This window comes from Dreissena polymorpha, chromosome 6 (genome assembly GCF_020536995.1).
Source record: "Dreissena polymorpha isolate Duluth1 chromosome 6, UMN_Dpol_1.0, whole genome shotgun sequence".
Lineage (NCBI taxonomy): Eukaryota > Metazoa > Mollusca > Bivalvia > Myida > Dreissenidae > Dreissena > Dreissena polymorpha.
Genome location: NC_068360.1, coordinates 46019200 through 46032463, shown reverse-complemented (window position 1 = coordinate 46032463; position 13264 = coordinate 46019200). Strand labels below are relative to the sequence as shown.

The window sequence follows — 13264 nt, the reverse complement described above, 5'->3', positions numbered from 1 at the left end:
AGATTATACTAAAAGATTATCAATGTATAGTTGGTATGGGCATATGTACTAAAAGATTATCAATGAACAAGCATATAGTTGGTATGGGCATATGTACTAAAAGATTATCAATGAACTAGCATATAGTTGGTATGGACATATGTACTAAAAGATTATCAATGAACAAGCATATAGTTGGTATGGGCATATGTACTAAAAGATTATCAATGAACAAGCATATAGTTGGTATGGACATATGTACTAAAAGTTTATCAATGAACAAGCATATAGTTGGTATGGACATATGTACTAAAAGATTATCAATGAACAAGCATATAGTTGGTATGGGCATATGTACTAAAAGTTTATCAATGAACAAGCATATAGTTGGTATGGGCATATGTACTAAAAGATTATCAATGAACAAGAATATAGTTGGTATGGACATATGTACTAAAAGATTATCAATGAACAAGAATATAGTTGGTATGGACATATGTACTAAAAGATTATCAATGAACAAGCATATAGTTGGTATGGGCATATGTACTAAAAGATTATCAATGAACAAGCATATAGTTGGTATGGGCATATGTACTAAAAGATTATCAATTAACAAGAATGTAGTTGGTATGGACATATGTACTAAAAGATCATCAATGAACAAGCATATAGTTGGTATGGGCATAGGTACTAAAAGATTATCAATGAACAAGCATATAGTTGGTATGGGCATATGTACTAAAAGATTATCAATGAACAAGCATATAGTTGGTATGGGCATATGTACTAAAAGATTATCAATGAACAAGCATATAGTTGGTATGGGCATATGTACTAAAAGATTATCAATGAACAAGAATATAGTTGGTATGGGCATATGTACTAAAAGATTATCAATGAACAAGAATATAGTTGGTATGGGCATATGTACTAAAAGATTATCAATGAACTAGCATATACCCAGTAGCTGGTATGGGCATATGTACTTAAAGATTATCAATGATCTTTGATGAGAATGCAATGTATTACCTAGTATTTTGTATATTATGAGAGGTTTAAATTTTATATCATTTACAGACAAATGTTTTAATGATCCAATTTTCATCCTCATTTTACACAATAAGTTATACAAGATCTTCTGTTATTATACCTGTAAAAATACAAAATTGTACAAACAATTTTTTGTGTATTTTTTTCTCACCTGTTAAAATACAAAATACATACACTTTTTTGTATGCTATTTATAAAAGCTGTGATATTTTACAGGGCTTTGTTTATTAAGCAATAATAAAAGTCATAACATAAATGTTTGGTTCTTTAACCTTACCTACCTTAACACCTGAGTTAAATTAGATGTATTGCCTGACTGGTCAACACAGTATGTCATATGTGATAATTATATATATATATACATATGCGTGCATCTAATTGCAAAATGAAATAATTTTCCAATAGCTTTAATAACTAGAGAAAGAAAAAATGAAGACTTGTCTGGCTTTCCACTCTGCCCCTTTTTAGCAGCACCATATACCTTTTTTGATGATAGATCATCCCATTAATGATACATATATGCAATCTTTTCTTTTTATGCCCCCAGTAGGGTGGCATATAGCATTTGAACTATCTGTCTGTCTGTCCGTTCAAAAACTTCAACATTGGCCATTACTATTGCAATATTGAAGATAGCTACTTGATATTTGGCATGCATGTGTAACTCATGAAGTTGCACATTTTGAGTGGTGAAAGGTCAAGGTCATCCTTCAAGGTCAAAGGAAAACCCCCAAAAAAACCAAGGGAAGTAACAAGTTTTAAAGGGAGATAATTTCTATTTATCATATGGCAGGTACAGACCTTTTTTACAAGGGAAGTAATATTTTTGTATTATATCCCTTTAAAAATTATTACTTCCCTTGTGAAAACACATCTCTTGTTTTTCAATGACTTTATTTATTCCGTATTATGTGTATGTACAATCAATTTAGGTTTGTGCTATATCACTGAGATCCTACGGAGGAAGAAAGGTGAATACATCTATGTGTGTGGCCTCTGTCACTGTGTCGTCTACAACGATGCTGTGATTGCACACCTGACTGGCTACAAGCATAGGATAAAGTACTTTGTAAGTTACTTAGTAATGTTGTAACCTATTTATTTACACTCCTTTGCATCAAAAGCCTATGGCTTATAAAACGCTTGACAGTCCGTTTCCTGGGAAGAACCAGTACTTGGTATCTTTTGGGGGGGATCCAAAGAATGCTCCTACAGTGGGATCAAACTCGTGACCTCCTGTTTGCTAGGCAGACACCATATCCACTTCAAACATCTTGCAAAGGCAACGCCATATAATATTTGGTCCTGAAAGGTGAAAATGACACATAACATGGACATTTTATCCTACTTGTACATCTGAAAAAGTTGTTTAAAAATACATTGTGTAAACTTGAGCCTTAGGGCACATTTATTTGATTTATATGTTTATCAAGCCATGTATTTGAAGGGAACATCATACCTCATCATTGCATTTGTTGTCAGCAAAAAATCTCTTAAACTAAAATACCTGTTAGTTTTTGTATATTTCACATATTTTAGTGTTTCATAATTTATAAGCATACATTATAAGTTGACTGTTGTACTAAAATTTCTTAAGCACATTTGAGCACTCCGCAGGTTACACACCCAAAAGGCTATTAAGCAGTTCAAGAACAGCAATTTGAATGTTATGTATTCAGATTCTAAAGGGACAGAGTTTAGGGCAAACATGTGGGTCTGATTTCCATAAGATTTGAGGATCACTCCGGGAAAACAGGGTTTAATGCATATTCGTAAAAGTTTTATGCTGGCTTGTGCAGTCTGCACAGGCTAATCAGGGACTACACTTTTCACCTTTTTTCGAACTCCTTTAAAATGAAAAATTCCATCAAAGCAAAAAGTGTCATCCCTGATTAGCTTGTGCAGACTGCACAGGCATATCTTGGAGGGCCCTTTTATGGACATGCACTAAGCTCAGATATCCCTGCAGACTGCATGTTTCTATGACAGGCGGTGTGCAAGCCTGAGGTGTACAAGATGATCAACAACAGCAAGGTACAGGGGTATATTATGTTTCTATGACAGGCGGTGTGCAAGCCTGAGGTGTACAAGATGATCAACAACAGCAAGGTACAGGTGTATATTATGTTTCTATGACAGGCGGTGTGCAAGCCTGAGGTGTACAAGATGATCAACAAACAGCAAGGTACAGGTGTATATTATGTTTCTATGACAGGCGGTGTGCAAGCCTGAGGTGTACAAGATGATCAACAACAGCAAGGTACAGGGGTATATTATGTTTCTATGACAGGCGGTGTGCAAGCCTGAGGTGTACAAGATGATCAACAACAGCAAGGTACAGGGGTATATTATGTTTCTATGACAGGCGGTGTGCAAGCCTGAGGTGTACAAGATGATCAACAACAGCAAGGTACAGGTGTATATTAATGTTTCTATGACAGGGCGGTGTGCAAGCCTGAGGTGTACAAGATGATCACAACAGCAAGGTACAGGTGTATATTATGTTTCTATGACAGGCATTGTGCAAGCCTGAGGTGTACAAGATGATCAACAACAGCAAGGTACAGGTGTATATTATGTTTCTATGACAGGCGGTGTGCAAGCCTGAGGTGTACAAGATGATCAACAACAGCAAGGAACAGGGGCTCAAGAAGTTTAAGTCAGTGTGTCAGAGGGCTGCGCAGGCTATAGAGCAGGAAGAGGGGCTGTGTCAGGTGCTCACCATCACTGAGGGCCAGAAGATACTGCTGGAAGCACGATACGGGCCAATGGTAAGGGATCACATTAGGGTACATGTATGTACATATATATATATATATGAATTGGGCCATGAGAAAACCAGCACAATTGACAAAATTTTTGATTCTATGTATACTTCAACACCGTTATTTGGAAGTCGTCGGGATCGTAAAAAAAAATTTGAATTATGATAATTTGAAATAATCATTTGACAGACGACTTCTTTAATTCTGTAAAATAAAACGTGGAATTTGCATGGTTTGGTGACACGCTACTATTAATAATTGTTTTACAATTACGTTAACTAGTCAGATTGCAATAGATTTCTACTTGTAACAAACGAAGGCAGAAAACGATTCTTGTTCTTCTTTTTATGTTTTCTCTAAGTACAGAACATATTAAATATAATGAATACTGTAAAACCATTAAATTTCGTGTGGTACGAATTTTCGTGGATTTCGTTGGTGAGCTAAGCCATGAATTCAAGTACCAACGATTATTTATACAATTTTTAATCCGAAATTGGTCATTTCCGAATGTCATTTCTGACATTTCTTTTGTTGTCGGTTATCCGAGATATTTGCTTTTTGTAATAAGTACTTCACTTCAGTAGGTCACATTACACTATATCTTGACTAATTAAAATATTTCCGAATTGAAAATGGTCATAATACTTTTTAAATCAAGCACGGTATTTAAACTGTACATCAACGATTGTTCTCTTTTGCGTGACGTCATCAAATTAAGTTTACAGATTTATCACATATGTCAATTCGTGCCAATTAAAGTTAAAAGAGACATAACGGTTATCACACGTGTATTTTGGGGACCTTATTACTCAATTGTTACTACTAGGGGACCTATTACGCTGAGAATTGCAAATATTGTCAAAACAACAATTAGAGAGCGGGGACCCACAAGTGCGCCGCTTTATCGCTCTTATAGACAATTATCGGCAACACTTTCATGCATCAGTGCACATTAACCTCAAGTCTTGTTGTCAACACAGATAAGCAGATTATGCTTCGTTATTACTCTGGTTGTTTTAATAAAAGTTTAATTATTATGACAGTCAGTCTTCCCCGAAAATTTGAAATCCATGAAATAACATCAATGAATTAGTTATTTTTTATTTGAAATCCAAGAAATTACATGTCAACGAATTAGTTTTTTAGCTCATCTATTTATGAGCTATTGTCATCACCTTGACGTCGGCGTCGACGTTGGCGTCCGGTTAAGTTTTGCGTTTAGGTCCACTTTTCTCAGAAAGTATCAATGCTATTGCATTCAAACTTGGTACACTTACTTACTATCATGAGAGGACTGGGCAGGCAAAGTTAGATAACTCTGGCATGCAATTTGACAGAATTATGTGCCCTTTTTATACTTAGAAAATTGAAAATTTTGGTGAAGTTTTGCGTTTAGGTCCACTTTTCTCAGTAAGTATCAATGCTATTGCATTCAAACTTGGAACACTTACTTACTATCATGAGGGGACTGGGCAGGCAAAGTTAGATAACTCTGGCGTGCATTTTGACAGAATTATGTGCCCTTTTTATACTTAGAAAATTGAAAATTTTGGTTAAGTTTTGTGTTTAGGTCCATTTTATTCCGTAAGTATCAAAGCTATTGCTTTCATACTTGCAACACTTACTAACTATCATAAGCGGACTGTGCAGGCAAAGTAATGTAACTCTGACTGGCATTTTGACAGAATTATGTGCCCTTTTTATACTTAGAGAAATGAAAATTTGGTTAAGTTTTGTGTTTAGGTCCACTTTATTCCTACAGTATCGAAGCTATTGCTTTCATACTTGCAACACTTATTAACTATAATAAGGGGACTGTGCAGGCAAAGTTATGTAACTCTGACTGGCATTTGGACGGAATTATGGGTCCTTTATACTTAGAAAATTTGGTTAAGTTTTGTGTTTTGGTCCACTTTACCCCTAAAGTATCATAGATATTGCTTTCACACTTGGAACACTCGCAAATTATCATAAGGTTACAGTAAAAGGACAAGTTGCATAACTCTGGTTGTCATTTTTACGGAATTATGGCCCTTTTTTGACTTAGTAACTTTGAATATATGGTTAAATTTTGTGTTTCGATCCACATTACTTCTTAACTATTAAGGCTATTGCTTTCAAACTTCAAATACTTTCATGCTATCATGAGGTTCCTGTACCTGGCAAGTTGAATTTTACCTTGACCTTTGAATGACCATGACTCTCAAGGTCAAATTATTAAATATTGCTAAAATTGCCATAACTTCTTTATTTATGATTAGATTTGACAATTTTTTTTTTTTTTTTTTTTTTTTTAAGATCATCTCACAAATGACCACCACACCCTCACACTATACCCCCCCCCCCCCCACCCCACCCTTCCAAATTTCTTTTTTTTTTTTGAAACGGTTAAAAAACACAAATTTTTATTTTATTAATATATGTTTGAACTACCGTCCAACCATCGCACCCAAGAATCCCCTCCCCCCACCCGAATCCCACCCCCCCCCCCTATTTTTTTTTTTTTTTTAAGATCATCTCACAAATGACCACCACACCCTCACACTATACCCCCACCCCCACCCCACCCTCCCAAATTTCTTTTTTTTTTGAAACGGTTAAAAAAACACAAATTTTTATTTTTATTAATTTATGTTGAACCCCCTCCCCCCCCCCCCCCCCCCCCCCCCGATTTTTTGTTTTTTCGCATTTTTGGAAAATTATGTAATAAATGTCCTCACCCCCACACTATACACCCTTCTTCACTCCACCCCTCCCTCCTTCCTTTGTGATTGAAAATGAGAGTCCCTTCACCTTTAAAAAGAAAATAGATGAGCGGTCTGCACCCGCAAGGCGGTGCTCTTGTTAGCTCACCTGAGCGATAGCTCGGGGTGAGCTATTGTGATCACTCAGCGTCCGGCCGTCGGTCCGTCTGTCTGTCTGTAAACAATTTGTAAACATCTTCTTCTACTAAACCATTGAGCCAATTTCAACTAAATTTCATGTGGAGCATCCCTAGGTCATGGGACAAAAGAATTTAAAAAAAAAATTTGATCGCATAACCAAGATGGCCGCCATGACCATATATGGTAAAAACCTTAAAAAATCTTCTTGTCAGAAACCGCTCATCAGATTTTCAAAAAATTTCACAGGGATGACCTTTGAAGGCTCCCCTGAAAAAGTTGTTCAAAGAAATTTGATCGTCAAAAAACATGGCCGCAGGAGCTCGTTGAACTTTGCATGTTTATTCGTTTTTGCCTATTTTGTGAAAACTTTCAAAAATCTTCCACATTTTTTGTCCGATCCTTTCCAAATTTGCACAGTGTCTTTATATCAATGAGGACACGAACCCTACAGAAAATGAGCATTATTGGTCCATGAAGTACAGAATTACCTCCCCTTGAATTGAGAAAATGGTGTTTATGCAATAAAGTCCAAATTTTTCATCCAATTCTTTCCAAACTTGTAAGGATTTAGCATGGTTCAAACAAGGGAAACAACTACGGTTTATGCATGTTCTTTTATTACAGATTTGCCTCCCTTTAATTCATTCAAAATCTCATTTTACAGCAGAGATTCCAAATCTGACCTGTAAATGAGCCCCATATTTACTGCCAGTGCTAGGTTACCTTTTCCCATTTGATCATTCTTAAGTATTGGTCTTGTAATGCTGCTACTGCTTCTGCTACTGCTACTGCTACTACTACTACTACTACTACTACTACTACTACTACTACTACTACTACTACTACTACTACTACTACTACTTCTACTACTACTACCACTACTACTACTACTACTACTACTACTACTACTACTACTACTACTACTACTACTTTTACTACTACTACTAGTAGTACTACTACTACTAGTACTATTACTACTACTACTACCACCACCACCACCGCCACCACCACCACCACCATTACTACTTCTACTACTACTGCCACTACTACTACTACTTTTACCACTACTACTACTACTACTACTACTACTACCACTACTACTACTACTACTACTACTACTACTACTACTACTACTACTTCTACTACTACTTCTACTACTACTACTACTACTACTACTACTTCTACTACTACTACTACTACTACTTCTACTACTACTACTACTACTACTACTACTACTACAACTACTACTTCTACTACTACTACTACTACTACTACTACTACTACTACTACTACTACTACTACTACCACCACCACCACCACCACCACCACCACCACCACCACCATTCACAGTGACAAAAAACGTATTCACACAATGGCTGCTACTACAACTTATAGCCCATATAGGGGGGCATGCATGTTTTACAAACAGCCCTTGTTTCTATGAGATTTTAACCACAACTGTTCATGTTTATCTCCGACACATATTTTTATGCCCTCTTGTTTTTTATTTAACCACGAAATTTCATATCGACGAATTTCTATACGTTTACAGTATGCAGAGTAGTATCCATTATTCTTTGCCATGTGTTTGGTCAAATTCAGATAATTTTAAAATTGATCCCATGTGTGGCCCTTTTACACAAAAAAATCCTTTTTAAACGAACCGAACACATTCTTACCTGAACATAGCCAGCAAGTCTTTGCACAGAACGTTCTCAAGATCGGGGTGTTGCAAACTGTTTCTTTGTCAGCAGCACAATTGCTGATGTTGTCCTCGCATACTCCTAAAACAGGAGATAACAACAAGTGTACGTGAATGGCATGCGTTTGCAAATGGAGACGGCTAGGTATAACTTTAGAAAAACGTGCAAACGATATTCACGTACATGTAACATATCAATGCAGACTTGTGATAAGTGACATAGCACGCCATTTCCATATAAAAGCTTTTTGGACAGGTAGTATCATAAAAAGACAGTATAAATGATTCGACATAGTGAACAAATAAGGCTTGTGCAAACAAATACCAAAATGTATGTCTTCAAGAAATCATGTAACCGGAGATGAACCATGTACTAGTATTACTCAATTGTAACTATTATGGGAGCCGATTGCGCTTAGAATTGCAAATATTGTCAAAACAACATTGATGGCAATTAGCGAGCAGGGACCCACAAGTGCGCTGCTTTATCGCTCTTATCGACAATTATCGGCAACACTTTCATGCTTCAGTGCACATTAACCTCAAGTATTGCTGTCAACACAGATTAGCATATTATGCTTCGTTATTACTCTGCTTGTTTTAATAAAAGTTTTATTATTATGACCGTCACTCTTCCCCGAAAATTTGAAATCCACAAAATTACGTATCAACAAATTAGTTGTTTTTTATTTGAAATCCACGAAATTACGTGTCAACGAATTAGTTGTTTTTTATTAAACCACGAAATTTCATACCGACGAATTTCTATACGTTTACAGTATGCACAAATTATCAGACCATATAAAATATAACGAATAGCACAAATTGTCATACATGTAAATACAGATGAATACATTTTCAGAAATGAATTAACTTTTTTTGTAAATAAGACGCGATGTCTCTCTGAACACTTGCCTTAGCAGCACTAAAACGGACGCGTGTAACATATTTCTCCAATATGTCAAGGACATTGAAGAACTCACTTCTGCCCGTGTTTTGCTTCCAGAAGGTAGAGTTTATTTAAGATGAATTTCATTTGACCACATTTACTCAGACCTAATGTGACACGTTTATTTGTTAATAAAGAATGCAAAACTACATAAATAGTAATTATCGGCTTTTGACGACATTATAAAATTACCACGCTATGCGCAGACGACAAAGGTGTTATTATCAGCTTTTGACGCGCCCAGACAATAAAGGTGTGAAATTATGCTCAGCGTTTTGCAGCTTTGACCTCGGATTAAAGATTGATGATTAGGTGCGAATTATAGTGTTGGGACCAACAGAATCACTTCGAATTAATGATTTTTTCGGTTTAACAAAGTTCGGGTTAACAATTAAATTTTACATTAAACAAAGAAGAACCAAAATCGGGACCGGAAAAATTCTTCGAAATAACAGTGACTTCGGATTATAGGTGTTCGAAATAATGGTGTTGAAGTGTATATATATTTATAGGTGTCTGACAGGGGCTTATGTTGACTATTTTTTAGCGCTACAATATACTGCTGGGTGTTGCTATTTGGGCCCATGGAAAGGGCGCTAGAATATACTGCTGGGTGTTGCTAGAATATACTGCTGGGTGTTGCTATTTGAGCGCTAGAATATACTGCTGGGTGTTGCTATTTGAGCGCTAGAATATACTGCTGGGTGTTGCTAGAATATACTGCTGGGTGTTGCTATTTGAGAGCTAGAATATACTGCTGGGTGTTGCTATTTGAGCGCTAGAATATACTGCTGGGTGTTGCTATTTGAGCGCTAGAATATACTGCTGGGTGTTGCTAGAATATACTGCTGGGTGTTGCTATTTGAGCGCTAGAATATACTGCTGGGTGTTGCTATTTGGCTAGAATATACTGCTGGGTGTTGCTATTTGAGCGCTAGAATATACTGCTGGGTGTTGCTAGAATATATTGCTGGGTGTTGCTATTTGAGCGCTAGAATATACTGCTGGGTGTTGCTATTTGAGCGCTAGAATATACTGCTGGGTGTTGCTATTTGAGCGCTAGAATATACTGCTGGGTGTTGCTAGAATATACTGCTGGGTGTTGCTATTTAAGCGCTAGAATATACTGCTGGGTGTTGCTATTTGAGCGCTAGAATATACTGCTGGGTGTTGCTATTTGGCTGGAATATACTGCTGGGTGTTGCTAGAATATACTGCTGGGTGTTGCTATTTGAGCGCTAGAATATACTGCTGGGTGTTGCTATTTGGCTAGAATATACTGCTGGGTGTTGCTATTTTAGCGCTAGAATATACTGCTGGGGGTTGCTAGAATATACTGCTGGGTGTTGCTATTTGAGCACTAGAATATACTGCTGGGTGTTGCTATTTGAGCGCTAGAATATACTGCTGGGTGTTGCTATTTGGCTAGAATATACTGCTGGGTGTTGCTATTTGAGCGCTAGAATATACTGCTGGGTGTTGCTAGAATATACTGCTGGGTGTTGCTATTTGAGCGCTAGAATATATACTGCTGGGTGTTGCTATTTGAGCGCTAGAATATACTGCTGGGTGTTGCTAGAATATACTGCTGGGTGTTGCTAGAATATACTGCTGGGTGTTGCTAGAATATACTGCTGGGTGTTGCTAGAATATACTGCTTGGTGTTGCTAGAATATACTGCTGGGTGTTGCTAGAATATACTGCTGGGTGTTGCTAGAATATACTGCTGGGTGTTGCTATTTGGGCCCATGGAAAGGGAGTGATGGGGTCAGAAAAATGTTTTTTTGGAAAGTCTAAAAATTTAAAAAGCATGTTACAGGTGTCTGTTTCATCAGTGAATATGGGTTTTACAGAATGATCTGAACCTTGGTGCCTTGTTGGATTCTTTTGTTCTCATTTCATATTATCACAAACGTTTGCAAAAATATGATCTCCTTTATGACATTTTAAAATTTGGAAAACTATAAGTGGCCTATTGCTTGGCATGTAAGACAACCACAGAAGCATCTTGATTTCATTGAATAATTTTTTTAATTTTATTTCACACCCCCCCTCCAAAAAAAAAAAGTGAGAATATCATGTTTAACAAAATGTTCATTGTTAAAAGAATGGTCTTGTGGTGCTGTATGACATTCCATTTTGCAGCTGGTATTAATTAGAACTTTCACATTTCTTACACAATTAAATAGAAACATAAAACATTTTATTAACCCCTTTTCCTGTCCAGTAATCCTTACATATCTGATTATTCACCCATGAACGTAGCTTACAAAGGGTTGTAGGGGGGTTAGTAATGTTTTTCACAAACTCTTTAAAGTCCTCATTCGCAAAAATAGATTTTTGTTTTGCATATAAATCCTAAAGCGAGAAATAAACTTTACATAATTTCATTGAAATATATTTTGTATTGAGGTTGACATCGAAAACCTGGTCAAAATCGGTTTTGAATAGATAAAATAATATATAAATGATCATTCATAAATACATGCAATAGGCGAAAATCATTGCAGCGCCGCGAGTTATGCAAATTATATCTATATTTAGCTTTCACTAGACAGTATTAGCATATGGAAGATAAATACATAGATATAGCAAAAACGTAGCCTTGCAACTCAGTTTCCGTCTGTAACAGATGTATTTGCATTTGTTCTTACCTTCCTCCGCTAAATTCGCACGTATCTGCAATTTTGTTTGAAGTTTTAAATCATGAATATTAATAAGGTCATTTTCGTACTCTACCGTACTCGACCCCAAAATAAAAATTGCTCTATTGTTTGTTTTCAATCAATTTCAACCGGATTTTCAGTGATATCCTCAATAAAAACACATTTTCTCACGATTCTGTCCATGTATATCTGTGTGAACGGGGGCTTAAAGTACACACTGGTATTTTGTAGATCAATTACAAGGCCTCAAAGTGTGACCCTGACCTGGCCCCACCCTTGACACTGGAAGACACGACAGAGGTCCCAGACATGTCCCTTGATGTGAGCCCTTTTCCTGTGGTGGAAGTGGACAAAGACATCTTTCAAATGAAGGTATCAAATGTGCCTCGGTTTGGGATAACAAGCTTTAATACATGTGAGTAAAGTGTTGTGCCAGATAAGCCTGTGAATTCTGTTCAGGCTAATCAGAGAGGAAACTTTCCACCTAAACTGGATAATTGCTTAAAAGAAACTTACTTGTTATGAAAAATGGCATAAAAGCTGAAAGTTTATTCCCCAATTACCCTGTGTGGACTGTGCAGGCTGATCTGGGACAAGTTTTTACTAGGGATGCAAGAGGTTACAAAAATCATTAACCGGTTAACCCTTTTCTGTAACCGGTTATTAACCGGTTAACCGAAACGCCTTAAGTAGTGAAAATGATTTAGAGTGCGTAAAAAAAATTATACCGCTCGAACAGCTCTGTAGAAACAAAAGTTATTTCAAATTTGAAATCGCTTGCGTTGATAACATGCCAGTTTCGTAATAAAATGTATTGTACAATTTATTTTAATAATTTTGTAAATGTATGCTATATATTTTATTTAGTTTTCCTGCGTATATGCACATGGGTAAAAAAATTAAAACTACACAATGTTCATTTTCACGTCTTAATAACTTATTTTTGGTTGGGCCGCTTATTTTACGTTAGCGTCGTATCGCTAAAAAAAATGGTGTGTTCATTCTGTTTTAATTTTCGAAACTCAAATTGGCTTTATATAGAAACGTTTTTTCCCTTTCTATTCGACGTAAAGTGGGTCATGTGTGTCCAACGAATTCGCATTTCTTCTTACCCGATACTTACATATTTTGTTGTTTGCATGTTAGCGTTTGTAGCCGAAGTAGTATCGTTTGATTTTCATTATACAATTAAAACATGTGGGTAAAATAAAGAACACAAATGCAAATTAAATTAATTTTGCATGATATGTAAGTTGAATGTT

The 13264-nt window shown here is 36.3% G+C and overlaps 1 protein-coding gene across 6 annotated transcripts in view; it reads left to right on the top strand.

Moving 5' to 3' along the window:
- The window catches only part of LOC127834340 (uncharacterized), a 101044-nt gene that overhangs the window by 24080 nt on the left and 63700 nt on the right, over positions 1 to 13264 (top strand). Inside the window, exons 11-14 of one of the 6 annotated variants that reach the window (XM_052360094.1) lie at positions 1965 to 2101; positions 3398 to 3442; positions 3624 to 3803; positions 12234 to 12374. In XM_052360094.1, coding sequence (XP_052216054.1) covers positions 1965 to 2101; positions 3398 to 3442; positions 3624 to 3803; positions 12234 to 12374 — 503 coding nt within the window. Of the gene's footprint in view, positions 1 to 1964; positions 2102 to 3021; positions 3067 to 3096; positions 3142 to 3247; positions 3293 to 3322; positions 3368 to 3397; positions 3443 to 3623; positions 3804 to 12233; positions 12375 to 13264 lie in introns of all 6 variants that reach the window. The other 5 variants (XM_052360093.1, XM_052360091.1, XM_052360090.1 and 2 more) reach the window with 5 other exon arrangements.